This window comes from Acipenser ruthenus, chromosome 7 (assembly GCF_902713425.1).
Source record: "Acipenser ruthenus chromosome 7, fAciRut3.2 maternal haplotype, whole genome shotgun sequence".
Classification (NCBI taxonomy): Eukaryota; Metazoa; Chordata; class Actinopteri; order Acipenseriformes; family Acipenseridae; genus Acipenser; species Acipenser ruthenus.
Window position 1 is genome coordinate 50,340,580 of NC_081195.1, and position 16,153 is coordinate 50,356,732.

General features: G+C 38.8%; 1 protein-coding gene across 4 annotated transcripts in view; it reads right to left on the reverse strand.

Moving 5' to 3' along the window:
* LOC117415142 (pendrin-like) overlaps positions 1-16,153 on the reverse strand; it is a 68,700-nt gene that overhangs the window by 18,979 nt on the left and 33,568 nt on the right. Inside the window, exons 1-7 of one of the 4 annotated variants that reach the window (XM_034921981.2) lie at positions 12,028-12,254; positions 11,692-11,831; positions 10,206-10,345; positions 9,583-9,693; positions 7,794-7,975; positions 3,707-3,871; positions 3,366-3,518 (exon numbers count right to left, since the gene is read on the reverse strand). In XM_034921981.2, coding sequence (XP_034777872.2) covers positions 3,366-3,518; positions 3,707-3,871; positions 7,794-7,975; positions 9,583-9,693; positions 10,206-10,345; positions 11,692-11,822 — 882 coding nt within the window. In that variant the 5' untranslated portion in view covers positions 11,823-11,831; positions 12,028-12,254. Of the gene's footprint in view, positions 1-3,365; positions 3,519-3,706; positions 3,872-7,793; positions 7,976-9,582; positions 9,694-10,205; positions 10,346-11,691; positions 11,834-12,027; positions 12,255-16,153 lie in introns of those variants that run through there. The other 3 variants (XM_059027212.1, XM_059027211.1, XM_059027213.1) reach the window with 3 other exon arrangements.

Consider the following 16,153-nt stretch of genomic DNA (forward strand, 5'->3'; position numbering starts at 1 on the left):
TTTAACTTTCCAACTGTTTCTCATGTTTCAAGCAAAAATCAAAAATGGCAAGGAAGGATGAGAGAATCGCAAAACCCCATTTCCGACAGTATGAGTAATGCTATGCAAATTAACTGGGTAACTAATTAACATACCCCTGTGCAAAAATCTAAAGGGTTGATGTGGTCGGAATGAGTATTTGCCGTTGTAGCAGGATAGCTTGTGTGGTGACGTCACAGACCAGGAAACGCAGAGACACAGTTTGGTGTGTGAAGCGCTGCTGCACAGACTTATTAAACAAATGGAACCAATAATGAAACAAAACAACTCACCGAGCAAAATAAAGGTTTTAAAAAAATAACTCATGAACACAAAACAGTGACACTCAACAAGTACCATGCTGGTCCTTCCAGCACGTGTAGCAATTGTTATTAGTCTAATTTTTCTCTGTACCGCCTTCTCTTTCCCCTTCTCCACTCTGAACCCTAACCCCGAGTGTGCTCCTTTTATGCAGCTGTGCCGGGACTCGATTGCTTGTTAATTATTCAATCCAGTCCGGACACAGTCTGCACGTGAACTACTTTACACCCCGTGCCTAAATACATACATTTGAAATACTAATAGTCCCACACCGCGTGCACCAATACATACATACATACATATACACAATAACACACCACATAAAACACAAAATATGCACAGGGGCGGGGGTACCCCGCCACAGCTGTCTGAAATGGTTCCGCCTGTTTCAAAGAGTCCTAATGGAGATGGGAACCTCTTTCAAACAAGCTCCATCTAAAATAAATAACGTGTTTGGACCTTACAGAAGAGCAAGTCAGGGTTAGAAACTAACAGAATTGCTAGTCCTTATGTAAACTTACTAGTCCTACTGTGAAATTCCTGAGTCGGAAACAACAACAGCTGTTGGGGTCCCTAAAATATTAGGCTTAAATGGTATTTTCCTTTAAAAAAAAAAAAAGAACAGTTATAAATGTGGATTTTTTTTTATTGTATTAAACAAAAAACAGATACAATAAACATTAATGTTCATTCCCCAAATACTTTGATTGAGTTTTTGCATCTGCCCTCCCCACATTCCGAACACCAATAAAGTCTGTGTGGACAACACCGTTGACAGCATACTTCAACATAGCATATCACTGCTTCAGTAATGGAACTCTGAACCGCCCTCGATAGCCGACCAATATTTAACAGTTAACTGGGCTGGATGCTGAGTCCTCACAATACTGTATACACTCCTGTGTCTGTTCAAAATTTCTATAGGTTTTCCCCAAATTTAATCCTTTTGCCTCATCCAGGTCACACATCCATTCAAAAATCAGAATATAGTAGTGCATGGTTTGCAAAGACGTGAGTAGTTCTAAAAAGCACTTTTGGCTTTAAAATCAAAGAGGTGTTTATGATGTGTAGTAATTGTTACGCTTTTGATGTGCCTTGTTTGTCAGTCTTTGCCTTCATCAGTTTCACACAGTAATGATTACTTGATTTTTCAAGCGCTTTAAAATCGACTCAATCACAAATGTACCACTCTGGCTTTGGTCATACAAAACGCATTCGCATATCTCAAAATAATGCAAACTTCGGCATTGCAAGGGAGATGAAGGGAGGTTTCAGTTTTGAGTGACTTTTTGTAAGCATTATGTATGTTTGTTCACCACTGCTACACCCCGTTACAAAACTGACTTTCCTGCATTTTTTAACGCAAGCCTGTCAACGTGAGAGTATATCTGTACATTTTTTTTAAGCACTCGCCCAGAACACTACTGTCCACAGACATCAACTAGTCCTCATTCGTTTTAATTTGCCTCTGGCAAGTGGACGAGCATTAGTTTCTAACCCTGCAATTGCTATGAAGATATCGAATGCAGAAGGCTATGATATTGTATTTATGTGATGCAGTTAAATAGGATTTAGTCAGGCACCCTGAGGGGACATGTATTGCCAGTATGACTCACAGCCTTGTCATTTTTTGCCACCGGTTGTTTATATGATATCCTATTATACACTCAAGTGTTATTCATTTTTATAAAGTGCAACCGGGTATGGAGGATATTTTATGGCAAAATTTAAAATAAACCAATACATAAATGAATAAATAAACAAATACAGAAATAAATAAATACATATTTATTTATTTATTTGTGTATTTATTTATTTATTTTTTGTTTTAGCATAAAATATCCTCAATAACTGGGTACATGAAACTACAATTTAATACAGTATATACATTATAAAAATTAAGCTACATTAAAATGAGCTATCAAACTTTACTTTTTTTTCTCTTTGTCCTGATGTGCTTGCTTTATTATTATGTTATATTAAATGTATCTTCTCTTCTTTCTCCATTTCTCCTGAAACATGTCTGTTTTTTTTTTCTCTGCCTTTACTACCTTTCAATCCCACATGTCCATTGACTGAAATCCTGAAATGACCTAAAAACTGAATTTGTGTCATTAACATATAGGTTTGTGTGGTGGGGTGCCCCGCTCCTGTGCGTATGTTGTGTTTTGTGTTTTATGTGGTGTGTTATTGTTACTGTGTATGTATTGGTGCATATATTTGTATTAGGCACGCGGATTGCACAATCACTTCACGTGCAGATTAAAAAGGTATGTTGGTATATGAGCACGGGCATGTGTGTGTGTGTGGAATAATGGGTGACAGGGAGTTAGAATCCTCCCTGCAAAAACACATGGGAATGTGGCTGCAGCCGCAGGTGTATAAATAGGGTGATACGAGGTTGGTGTGTTCAGAGGCGTAACAAGAGCTGGGAGGTGAAGTAGAACGAAGACAAACGATTGCTATGCATGCTGGTTCTAAACCAGCGCGATACTTGTTTTATTTAGTATTTGTTCCGTGTCTGTTTTGTTGGTCTGTTTTGGCCACTGTGTCTGTTTTGTTGGTCTGTTTTGGCCATAATGCCATTTTGTTTGGGTTTTGTGAAAGTGTTTGTGTTTTTGTTCAAACCTTTTGTTTTGTTTATTCATTATTAAATCTGCACACCAGCGCATTTCACTCACCATTCTGCGTCCTACATTTCCTGGCCTGACGTCCCCACACAAGCCATCGTGTCACCGTGTCTCATTTAAATAGTGAATAGTTATTCTGCCACCTTTATCTACCCATTCTTTATGCACCCACTCAACCTGTCAAAAAACATCAAAAAAGTTTTTCATTTTTTAATGGAAACAATGTTCGGGATAAGAGTCGGGTTAAAACAAACGGAGCCAGGGAGTTTCGGACTGTCAGAAGACACTTTTGATATTCAGGGCCAAAGTGACGACTTTCTAAGCTGCGTGGAAACCTGCCTAGTTTGCTTGACTGCAAACACTACCTGTGAAACATGCAGTTTTCTCAGATCTTACCACAAACAGTTCAATGGGAATAGGAACTGGAATCTTATGTTTGAATCGATCATTGACTTCCTTTACTGACATCACAATGATAATAGTCAGCAATCCAGCAATCAGATCTGCAATGTTGGTTTTACCAATGTTTCTAAATATGTCTATGATTGTCTGTGGAAAAAAAAGAATACATTTTTAGATGAGTCATTTTAACCTTAAACTCAAAACAATAACAATAACTGAACACCTTTGTTGTTTCATGTTAGTTTTGCAATTTATTTTGTATCCCTTTCAGAAAAATATGTGAGGAAACTTCCCAAACTGGGATGAGTATATATATAATTAAAAACAGTACTCACATATATAAGAGATAGAACTCCATTGTAGTTCTTTGTTGGTACAGACAACACCAATTTAACTTGAGAGATAGCAATGTGGAAGGCAGCTGCTGTGGTGAATCCTCCAACCAATGGATCTGAAAGGTACCGCACCAAAAAACCAATCTGAAGTATTCCCATGATCAGCTGAAAAAAGAAAAAAGGTTTATATAAAATAATTAATTAAAAAAAAATTGAATCACAGTCTCAAAAGATCTTGATAATAACATATACATTGTAGGAGGTATTCCCGGTAAACTGATTAATTATTGGCATAACTATAGGCAACCTGGCTCTATAATGAAACAATTGTGCCAGTGTTACACCTTTTAGGAGTTTGTTTGCTGCAACTACAAGAGGTCACAGAAAGGACAGCAATGGTCACAAACCTTCTCAACAAAGCAAAGGCAAAGTTTCTAACCACAAAAATGATTATGAAACAGGACTTATTTCCAAAAATCAGTTAAGGACTTTTATGGAGCCAGGCTGTTATACCCACAAAGGCTAAAGCCATTAGAACTTGACTTATTACCTCGAGACAAATAGATGCACCAACAAACTCAAAAGGCATTTTTTTCTCCCATAGCTGAATTACTGTAGGTGTAAGCCTATTTTTTTTCTATTCCTGTCTTTGCAGTTAAAAAAAAAAAAAATGCAGTACACTTTTTCTTCCTGTCTAACACACCGCAGCTCCTTCAGCCTGTGCTCCACTCCGGTATATGCTACGCGCTTCCCCATTGTGTGACTGCACGCAGCCCAGAACCAGGTTATCGCCGCACTTCCCTGTACTGCTCTCCTGATTGCCTACCGCAGCTACTCGAGCCTGTGTATCCACCCCGTTGTATGCTATACGCTACCCCGGGTTGTGTTGACTTCACGCGGTTAAGGCTAGGCACCTCTCGGTGCTTCGGCACCCTCGTGCTTAGACGCTCCATGCCTCGGTGCTTAGCGCCCCAGCATGTCAATAACACCTGCACTCAGTGCACCAGTACTGTATTCTAACTCACTCAGTGTCCTCAGTGCTTCTGCACTTTTGGTGTCTGTGTGCTTCAGTATACAGGTCTACACCCTCTGGTGTTTAAACAACGCCCTTGGGGCCATACAGACATCAAGCATGGCTAAATTCCACGCTTGCACGTCCTACACAATGTCCCCTGCTAGCACAGCTGAGCCGTATGCGGCATTGGGAGCCCCTGGCCTGGCAGCAGGCTCAAGCCCTTGCTCTGGCCCTGGCTCAGCCAATAATGCTGGTCCCGGAGCTGACCCCGCCTGCACAGGGGTCACCCCGGATGTTACGGAACCAGTTGTCAGCATTGCAGAGGAGGTCCATGATGCGATTTTGATCGCGGCCTCATGGGAAGGTGGCTCCTTCCTTCAGAAGCAGCCCCTACCTCCCCTGACTATTCCTTTGGACCAGTGGTAGAGGAATTGCTGCAACGCTCTCACCAAGAAAGCAAGGTGACTCAGCAGGTAGCCTCAATGCTCCCCTCCTGTACTCTGTTACAGGAGAGAACGAGACGCTGGTGTCTGCCGTACTCGCCAGTCTGTCCAGCTTGGCAAATGGTTTATAACAGTGGACAGAAAGGACGCGTACTGCACAACCCTATTCATCCAGCGCACAGGAAATATCTCCACTTTGCCTTTTAGGGGAGCGTCTTTGAGTTTTCTGTGCTGCCATTCGGCCTCTCCTTAGTGCGCATGGATCTCCTCAGCCAGGCACAAGGAACCCTGTAGCACCCAGAACTGGGCAGACTCCAACTGTGGGTCTGGCCCCTGAACAGGACCATCTGTCCGCCTCTGGGCTCTCAGATGCAGTTGTCAGTACACTGCAGAATACTAGAGCCTCCTCCCCCCAGAATGCTAGGGCTCATGACCCCAATTATTGCCATATAGCAACTATTTTGCATTTTCTGCAAGATCTGTTAAAGACAGGTCGATCCCCCTCTATGTTGAAAGTGTACCTAGCAGCCATATCTGCATGCCATGTCCTTATTGACTCAGTGTCCCGGACGCTCACATACTAGCGACCCATTTTCCGAAGGGTGCTTGGCAGTTACATCCTCCTAAGAAGGACTTTCTCCCCGAATGGAGCCTAGATGTGGTACTGGAGGCTCTCACCAAGGCCCCTTTTGAGCCCATACACTCCACAGAGTTGAAGTATCTGTCTATGAAGAAATCCCTCCTCTTGGCTGGGAGAGGTTTACAGTTGCTATTTCAAGCAAAGGTTTCTACTTGATGCTTTGACCTTATTCCCCTAGGGGAGAGTTCTTAGTACTGCAACTACCATTATTAATAAAACCTTTTATTTCTTTATTATGCTTTTAATCTTTGTTTCATGTTAATGGCTTTGGTCCATATTTTGTAATAAAACTTTTAACCTGCATTCTTGTCTGTAGACTCTCATTTAATTGAGGGGGTCTGTTGTTGGGAACCTGTTAATATTTGCTTATTATATGCATTGGGTGTACAGGGTTTCTGTCTAGCCATAAAATCAATTTTAGAGGGTGGCGTAGTCTAATAGCCAGTAGGGGGCGCAACAGTAATTCGATTTGCAGTCCCACTACAATAAGTAACACTTATGGGCTGACCCTTTTATTATTATTATTATATTCAAAGAACAAAACCCCTAAAAACGAAAAGAAAAAATTAATAAACCCAGTTTACATATGTTACAGAATCTATCACATGCCCAGATTCCAATAAATGCTTATAATATCTATACTGCCAGAAATGGCAAATCTATTTAAAATAAATAAATAAATAAATAAAAACTATCTTCTCTTCTGTTGACGAAATATATATTTGTGCCCGGTGAGATCCAGATATCCAAGAAAATGTAATACATTTTTGTAGAAAATGTACTTGTAGAAAAAATACTAATTGTGGTTAGCTGATGTCTCTAAATGTTCTTGGTGTTGACCCTGATCCAGACATGCAGGCACAGCATTTTAATATAGATAACGATGGCCTTGCACAAATATAAGAAAAAGCTGCAATAAGATGAAGCTTGCGAAAAAACAACTCCATATATGGAACGAGTTGTATAGTTCTATTGCAGGAATTGTGGGGGGGGGGGGGGGGGGGGGGGGTGTATTCTGAATGAACAACATAAAAAGATGATGTAATGAAGCAGTCTATTGTATTTTTGCATTTGCCTGAAGCTGTACCCAGTGCTTTGTGCACTGTAGTTCTATCATCAAACAAACTCTACGAAATAAACAATTATCTTGGAAGAAACTGTTTCAGTGTTTTTGCTCAAGAAAGAAGACCTCATATATTCTTACGATTTTTTTTTATTTGCGTAAAAGTGTACTGTTAAATTAAAACCTATAAATGTATTTACACTTCTGCGTTCTTTGAAATAATATTGAAAAAAAACCCTTCCTTTTTAAAATACTGTTATACGTATTCACAGGGATGTAAGGGTTAAATACATGTCAGTAACCATCTAGAGCATTCTGTTTATTAATCTGCTAATACATACGTTGTAGTAATGGGATGACCAATACAAATGGTTACTGTAATGAGATGATTGTTTAATGACTGCTCATTACGTGGCTTATTTGGGAGGCTGCTTCGTCATCTTGGGACTGTAGGATTAAATTGCAGGTTTAAAAACGTGTTGTGAAAAAATGCAGGGCCCTCCCTATACATAGTACATACTTAAGACTTCTAGGGCAGCAGTGTGGAGTAGTGGTTAGGGCTTTGGACTCTTGACCGGAGGGTCGTGGGTTTAGTCCCAGGTAGGGGACACAGCTGCTGTACCCTTGAGCAAGGTACTTTACCTAGATTGCTCTAGTAAAAACCCAACGGTATAAATGGGTAATTGTATGTAAAAATAATGTGATATCTTGTAACAATTGTAAGTCACCCTGGATAAGGGTGTCTGCTAAGAAATAAATAAAAAATCTGACTTTTTACTGAAAATCTGACTTTGTCTAGTGTGGATGTTCATAGTAAGTCCTCGATCTCTCTTTCACTCTCTCTCGCTGAATTTAAATAATATTTCAGATTGGACGCCACTCAATTGTTCCTACACATACAGTATAACAGATACATGGTACATTACCAGAAGAATTCCCATGAGAACTGTCACAGTGTTGGACACTAGAACTCTATATTCATTCATGGCTGCAATATCCACTGCTGTTCCATTAAGCCCTGTGGTGTTCCCCTTGATCTCAAAATTCCCTTCTGGAGCCATGGTCAGGACTACTGATCCAACCATCAGACTGGTCACAGCAAAGGGACCTGTAAAATGAAGAAAAAAAAGTTTGCATTGTAAAAAAAACACTAACCTGGGTGATATGCTGTAGTTTCTCAACATTACATTTATTACTGTATACAGAGAACACCAAACTTAAGAACTGACCGGTCTACCGAACACTCCACTTTTAACCGGAAGCATGCAATCACTCACCCATGCATGCAGTGCAACCAGAGAGGCACTCCTATAAGCGGCGTGCTAGTCACAGATAATGCAAAATTACTGTACCAACAAATGTATCCAGAAAGGTGAGGCAGATTACACTAAGAACATTTTAGTTTTAAACAAATCAGTCCATAACAATATGAGTATTGTATTACTGTACTGTATTATTTGCCAGATTGAGGGTGTAGATAGCAGATGTCCACATGTAATAAAACCATTAAATTCAGTTTTCAGAGTTATGGACATTTCAGACTTACGAACAACCTCCATTCACAAGGCGTTCGTAACTCTGAGGTTCTATTGTATATTTAAATAGTATTTGGTGTTAATTTACGCATGTATGGTAACACTAGTGTCACAGGGTGACCTCTTTAAGAAATCCACATAGAGCCCCTTAAATAAGCACTATGTAGTTTTGCACATTTGTAGTATGTTTGTTTGATTTATTTTTGCACATTCTTTGATTATGTATTGAAGGCACTTTTTTTATAAGTGTGTGTGTGTGCGTGTGTGTGTGTGTGTATATATATATATATATATCACGTTTGTTTTACTTATTTTATTTATGAATTTGTTTTACTTATCGTGCACCGAGTGTTTTTGTTTGTAGATAGTGTATGGGCCTGATGAGGTCATCAGCACACAACACAAAGTTTTTATTAACTTTTGGAGGCGAGGCTGCTGGGAGTTGTAATTTTCAGGAAGCAGCATTTTGATAGGGTCGGGTGCTACATGTGTCTTCTGCTATAGGCTGAATTAGTGGAGAAGAGGGGTCCCTCCAATATATAAACCAGCAGCAGACAGAGGCAATGGGGGACCAGGAAAACTGCAAACTGGTATGCCACTTAACCTGCAGCAACATCCCTGTGATTTTTTTTTTTTTGAAAAAGTGTCTTTGTAGTTTTAGTATTTTAATGGAGTTATTTTTGACAAGCAAGGTTGTGCAGTCTGGTATACAGACTGGAGGATGCACAGTGACAACCAAAACAAACAAGGCCCAGTCCAGCTGCCCAGACGGCGGCTGGTGGAATCACTCAACAGTGGGGATGCGGCGAGGTCTAGCCCCGGTGGAGGAACTGTGTTCTCTCAAGAGTGTAGACTAGAAAAGACGTACACACGCACTCCTTTAAATCAATACTGCACAGGCAGTCGTTCACAAACAACAGACAGTAAGGAAAGGCAGCCTGCAACACAAGCGAGCAGGCTGCTGAAAGATGGAGGAAAGAAAAAGAGGCTTCAATTTTGGAGCCACTGATTCCAGGAAAGCGGCAAGCCAGCTTTCAGCACAAATGCAGGGGAACTGCACAGTTTAAACCATGGCTCCTGAATGCCATTCTATAATGGTGCTCTGTATTAAGCTGCCTGCCTGATTTTGCTCTCTGCCTACAATGTGCATTCTACCTTGTATATACTGTAAACTACTTACCAACAGAAAGATGTCTCGATGTTCCCATGAAAAAATATGTCAGAAACTGGAAGAAGGATGCATAAAGACCATATATCGGCGGGATTGAAACCAGCAATGCATAGGCCAAACCTGAGCAACATAACACAGGTTAACACATCACCAACTGCTGTCATTCAAACAACATCTCCATAATGATACTTATCTATGAAATCAATTAACGTTCAAAATTCATGAAAGAAGAAAATAAGATTAACACAAAGCTTAATCCACTATATAATTGCAATTATTATTACCAGGGCTGTCTGGTTTTACCAATGTAACCTTTATAAAGGTTTACTGCTGCATACCATATTGAAAGCACAATCAATATATGGCATAGGCATGGTAAAAGCACAGTAAACTATACACTGGTATAAAGGGAAGTTACCAAGTTCTGTAAGACAAGCTCAGTGGGAAAAGGACATTTAGAAATACAGTAACCTTCCAGTTATTGAACTTTTAAAAAGCTAGGCTAAATGCAGTTATTTAAAGTCATACTCTATGCAGGCCTTGGGATGTGTTTTATAAACTGCATATTCTGTTGTAAAAAAATAGATAATATTATTAAAATAAAAATTTATAAACAAAATACAGCTATTTACCCTGTAAAGTAGCTACAAGTCCAGTACTGATTCCTGAGATTATGTCTTTCAGCAGCCATTCCTTTATTTTGTATTTTGGTAGCCAGTCTAAAATGGGCAGCAAACCCTTTGTTATGTCCTTGGCCCTTTTGGCTGAACAGCTTAAGATAAACAGACATACAATGTATTAGTTAGGAATGCACACAGCAGACTTAAATTTCATGAAACCCTTCTGCTGTTTCAAAGGAGGTTTATAGTTTAAACCTAAATACATCTTGTACCATAACTTTTTATGTATTAAAAAATAGGATACTGATCATAAACAAAATTAAGTATTGCAGTATTGCATAATTTCCATTAAAACAATGGTTCGAAGTTTGAGTGAATGTAAGCACGCTCTCCTTCAATTTTGTGTGTTTGTAAGTGTGGCCGGGCACGCATGTCCCTGTGCGTATTTTGTGTTATTTTGTATTTGTATCTGTTGTGTTATTATTATTTCAAATGATTGTTTGGTATACACAGGTGTTTTACGACTTCAGTGAAGGATTGATTGCATTCCCTTCCAAAGCAGTTCACGTGCCGACTGTCCCTGTCTCTGATTGAATGATTTAACAAGCAATCGAGCCAGGCACAGCAGCATAAAAGAGGCACAAATCTCTCACTCAGGGTTGGGTTTTATGTTCAGAGGATAAACGTAAGTGAAAGATACAAATAATAATTGCTACTCGTGCTGGCTTTAAACCAGTATGTTACTTGATTCTGTGTTTGTTCACTGTGTTTTGTAGTGTCTGTTTGTTTTGGCCAATGTGCCGTTTTATTTTACAAAGTGTTTTTGTTTTGTTTAAATCGATTATTTATTATTAAAACGAGCATCAGCACATCATACTCCTGGTCTGTTGTCACCCACAAGCCATCCGGGTGACAGTAAGTCATAGACGTTTAACTCAGATAAGGTACAGTAACTGTACAAAGAGAAATACGTGCACTTGATATGAACTTTCAATTTTGATATGAACGTTTATGTGTGCAAATGAAATCCATGCAGAAACAGAAACAGAACAGTGAACAGTTTAGTGAAGACAAGGGCTTACAACTTTAGTGTATGAAGGATATTCCACACTAGACATTTAACTAATTAAAAAATGGACACTGGTTTAATTGGTTCACTTAAGTAATTGAGAGTATAATAAGAACAAACACTTTGACTACGAACGACCCCCTGTGTGAACAACTGAGATACAACCGTGGTGCTTCCAGTCCATGTCTTCTTTTTAACCAGTTCTTAATTATTAAACTGAGCCAATCAATGAACTGCTCACCACATGCTAGAGAAATTAATATGTTGATTAAACCTTTTAACTTACTTTGGAATACCCGTTCACTATAGGAGTTCCCTACCCCTGCTTTACTCGCAAATGTGATGGTAGACTCTTCATCCAATTTAGGTTTGGTATATAGCATGAAATACAAAAACACTTTCTAGTCATGAAAATATAAGGTTGCTTACCTGCATGATTTTTTAAATCGTTCCCGAACGGTTTTAGGAACCCTTGCCTTTGTTTCATTGTCCTCTTCAAATGAAGGTTTGGAATAAACTGGTCGAGCAACACAGTAATTCTGATCAGGAGGCAAATCCATCTTGATTCACTCTTGTAAATTGCAAGAAAAAAGTTATTCTACAAAATACATACAAAATTATTTTTTGAAAATTAGACAAAACAATATATGAAACTCTATCGTCTTCATGGAACATAAATTGTTTTAAATGTTATAGTAATAATTAACAAGAGCAATAATGCTTTTCTGTTTGCATCCTTAGGTATATTAAGTAAAACTCTGGTACCTTGACTTGCAGGGAGGAAAAAAATTGAAGCTGTCCCGTGCAGTTAAAATCCTTCAGGGATTTATAAAGTTTTCTATGCGACGACTGTTTTTTTAAAACAAAAATCAATTGGCACTAGTTTGAGTGAGATTAGTTTCAAATGTGAACCATTCCCCATTCCCTGACCAGTGGTGATTTAGCATTGCATTTATTTTCTGCTTTTAGGAGCATGGAACATTTTTTATACATTTTTATTTTTTCAGCTTCTTTTTATCATTTGCTCCTTGTGCCCCTCCCCTCCCTCCTCCCCACTTCTCTCCCTCCTCTCTCCTCCCTCCTCCCTCCTCCTCCCCCCCCCCCCTCCCTCCCCCCTCTCCCCTCTCCCCTCCCCCTCCCTGCATGCATCTTCTACAGATTCATTTAATAGGTTTTTCTTCTGGGGTGCAGGCAGTGCACCTCATTCATTGGAGTCCAAATTGATTGCTTTGTTATTGAGGTGAGAAGTGCTAGGAAAGTGCAACTGCATGCTTTCTTTTACTTATGTAATTATTTAAGCAGGAATTCAATGGCATGAACATCTTGTTTCATACTGGGGTTTTTAACACAAATTGTGTGTCCTCATTCAAACACACCCTGTTAACTGTAATACATTTTATAAGTGTAATAACACAGACAAATGAAATATTAAAATATGTCCCAATTTCTAGTGTATTTGTAACTAAAAATGCAGCTCTTAAGATGTCACAGTAAGTCAGGATGGTTCAGATGTACAATAAACATGATACATTTGAGACATTTATTAAAATTGTTGTACAAAGCTATAAGTTTTTTCATTTAAAACCTATTGCTATAATTTCAAAATGACATTGATGAATTAAAACATCTAAATCAAAAGATAGATATGTGGTTAAAAAAAGTATAAATGAACGCTACTGATAATAAATGACCATAGTCCACTTCTTTGAACAACTGCAATAAATATGGAACGGTTCAAAATGTATTCCAAAACCAAGAAGCATGTTTGCCAATCTGTGATCTATTAGTAGGGTAATTTTGAAACCACCCAGCTGCATGCAATCAAATACCAGCACACAATAATCTTTTATTGAGTAATGCATGACCAACTGTATCAAAGGCCTTGGAAAAATCAATACACAGAGATAAACATGTTGATTTTTTATGGAGTCATTTTCATATCATCCATAACTTTCAATGCCACAGTACTATGACCTGACCTAAAACCAGATTGCATGTTGTTTAAAATGTTGTTTGCATCCAAGGAACATTTCAGTTGACTACTGACCATAGATTCCAAAATTTTTGCCAAAACTGATTGATTATGTAACACAATTTTTGTTCCTGGGTAGTAAGTGTTATTTCCTAATTGCTTATGCCTCAAAAGTATAGAAAATGGCTATTATTCCCCACAAACTTTGCTTTTGTGACCAGGACAGTAATATTTTGAAATTTACCTATTTCCAATGAGAAAACGGGCAAATTTGTGTCTTTTCGTTCACATAAAGTCAGAAAAAAACAACATATGAATCCAAATTAACATGTATTTATACTAAAGTAATACAAAAATGACTACAAAAGATTTAGAAGTGAGTAGTTTTTCGAGATTTACGATTATACTGTAAATCACTTTCACGAATCAGCCCCCAAATGTAGTCTCCCATCATGTTCTCGTTATACTGTCCTTGGTAGCGGCGTTCAAAGTCCAGTATATCCTGGTGGAAGCACTCACCTTGCTCCTCCGAGTACGCTCCCATGTTCTCCTTGAATTTATCAAGATGAGCATCAAGGATATGGACTTTGAGGGACATCCTACAGCCCATTGTGCCATAGTTCTTCACCAGAGTCTCAACCAGCTCCACATAGTTTTCGGCCTTGTGATTGCCCAGGAAGCCCCGAACCACTGCGACAAAGCTGTTCCAAGCCACTTTCTCCTTACTAGTGAGCTTCTTGGGGAATTCATTGCACTCCAGGATCTTCTTTATCTGTGGTCCGACGAAGACACCGGCTTTGACCTTTGCCTCAGACAGCTTAGGAGGCTGCCGACTCCTTATCTAGAGCTCTGACAAATTGTTTCATAAGGCCCAATTTGATGTGCAGTGGTGGCATCAGCACCTTCCGGGGGTCCACCAGTGGCTCCCACTTGACGTTGTTCCTCCCCACAGAGAACTCGGTCCGCTGTGGCCAGTCCCGCCTGTGGTAGTGCGCCTTGGTGTCCCTGCTGTCCCAAAGGCAAAGATAGCAGGGAAACTTGGTAAAACCGCCTTGGAGACCCATCAGGAATGCCACCATTTTGAAGTCTCCTATGACCTTGATGCCATCTCAGAAAAATGCAGATATGTATCCACTTAGGCAGCTGGAACTAAACTGAACTGGTGGGCTTAAGGCCCCTGTATTTATACTACTATTTATATTACTGGAAAGTTCTAGAAAGTTCTAGAAGTTACTCCAAGTTTACTCAGCACTGAATCTATCTGGAATGCTCTGGAAAATAGGTCAATCTCAAAATATCACTGTCCTGGTCACAAAAGCAAAGTTTGTGGGGAATAATAGCCATTTTCTATACTTTTGAGGCATAAGCAATTATGAAATAACACTTACTACCCAGGAACCAAAAAAAATAAATAAATTTGTTACACGGTGTAATCAGTGTTTTATTGGGATTGAAAAATGGTAAAAGGTGCCTTTATTGTTATTTTAAACTTTAAATGTTTAAAATTGCAGGTGTTTATTTAACCTTTTCCTATTATTAAAGCTAGCTATTCTATGAATGTTCCTTTGATTTAATAGAAAGATATAATTTTATTTTATTTTTAATATCCAGCTTAATTGACTGATTTACCCATCGTGGTTTATTTTTCTTAAGTTTACCTTTTCTCATTTTTGGGATAAATGTATTCTGCATTTCTAATATTATATCCCTAAATTTAATCCAAATGTTTTCAACTTCATTATCTATTAATATTCTATCCCAGTCTATGTTTAGAAGCTCCTGTCAACCTTTGAAACAGTAAGCGTAAATAAAACACACTGTAATTTATTAACCTTTGTATTTCTTTGTTTTGTTTTACACAGCTCCTTTTGGATTCCAGGGTACCACCAAGGGCCACACACAGAGGAAACCAGGCAGACCAGGTAAGTGTAATAATACAAATTTTATTTTCAAACAGGAACGTATTCTATACAGCTAAAATTTCCCATTGCCACCAAGGTTTTAATTGTACAAGTACTATTTATAAAACCATAACACCACAAGCCAATCAATAAAACATGATGTCTAAAACAGTAAGAACAATATAAACAATGAAAACAAAAATGCTGCTAATAACACTAATAACAATAATAATCAGTAAACAGTAAATAAAAATCAAACAATATCAAAACGTGTGCCATTATCTACTTGCTCTGTGCCATTTATTGAAATGTTCAATACAACAGAACCCGGGGTTGCCTTCGCAACCACTGCACATTTTTCTTGTGTCCTTTCTTTTATTTTCATTTTCGTAGCAGACCCTGCACCTTTTTTGTTGTCTCTGCTTCCTTTATGTTGGAGGGATAGTCACAAATGCGTGTACAGGGTTACTTTGCACAGGCATTGTAATGGAACTGGCTGCCGCAGACGCCTGCTTCATTGCCTTGTACCCAGTACTGTGTTCTGCTAGTCTTGTAGACATGTACCAATTATCAACAATAACATGACGCCATTGGTTCAGTACATGATCAGCCAAATAAACCACAATCCTTTCAGATAAACTGAGTTCACTTGCTTCTGGATAATGCGATACATCATATTTATCCTTGCCGATGTAAATTTGAAAATTCCATGTGTAACCCCTCAGTCTTTTACCACTGGGACACAGGCAAAAAAGTCTGATTCCGAATCAAGCTCTTTTTGTTTTTATGTACTGCCGAAAGTGAAGTCTTCCTTTCCACAAAACAAGTGCCTCATCAATGGCTGTATTCTGTCCCGTGTGAACTAAATCCATTGATGTCTCTCTGAACATGGAAAGAAATGTCACCTGACCCTCCCCAACTTTCATTGCACATTCCACAGTATTAGCACTGCTTTAGTGAATGAAACCTGAAACGCTAGACTGAGAAACCACTCATAGAATAGAATTGGAAACTTGAC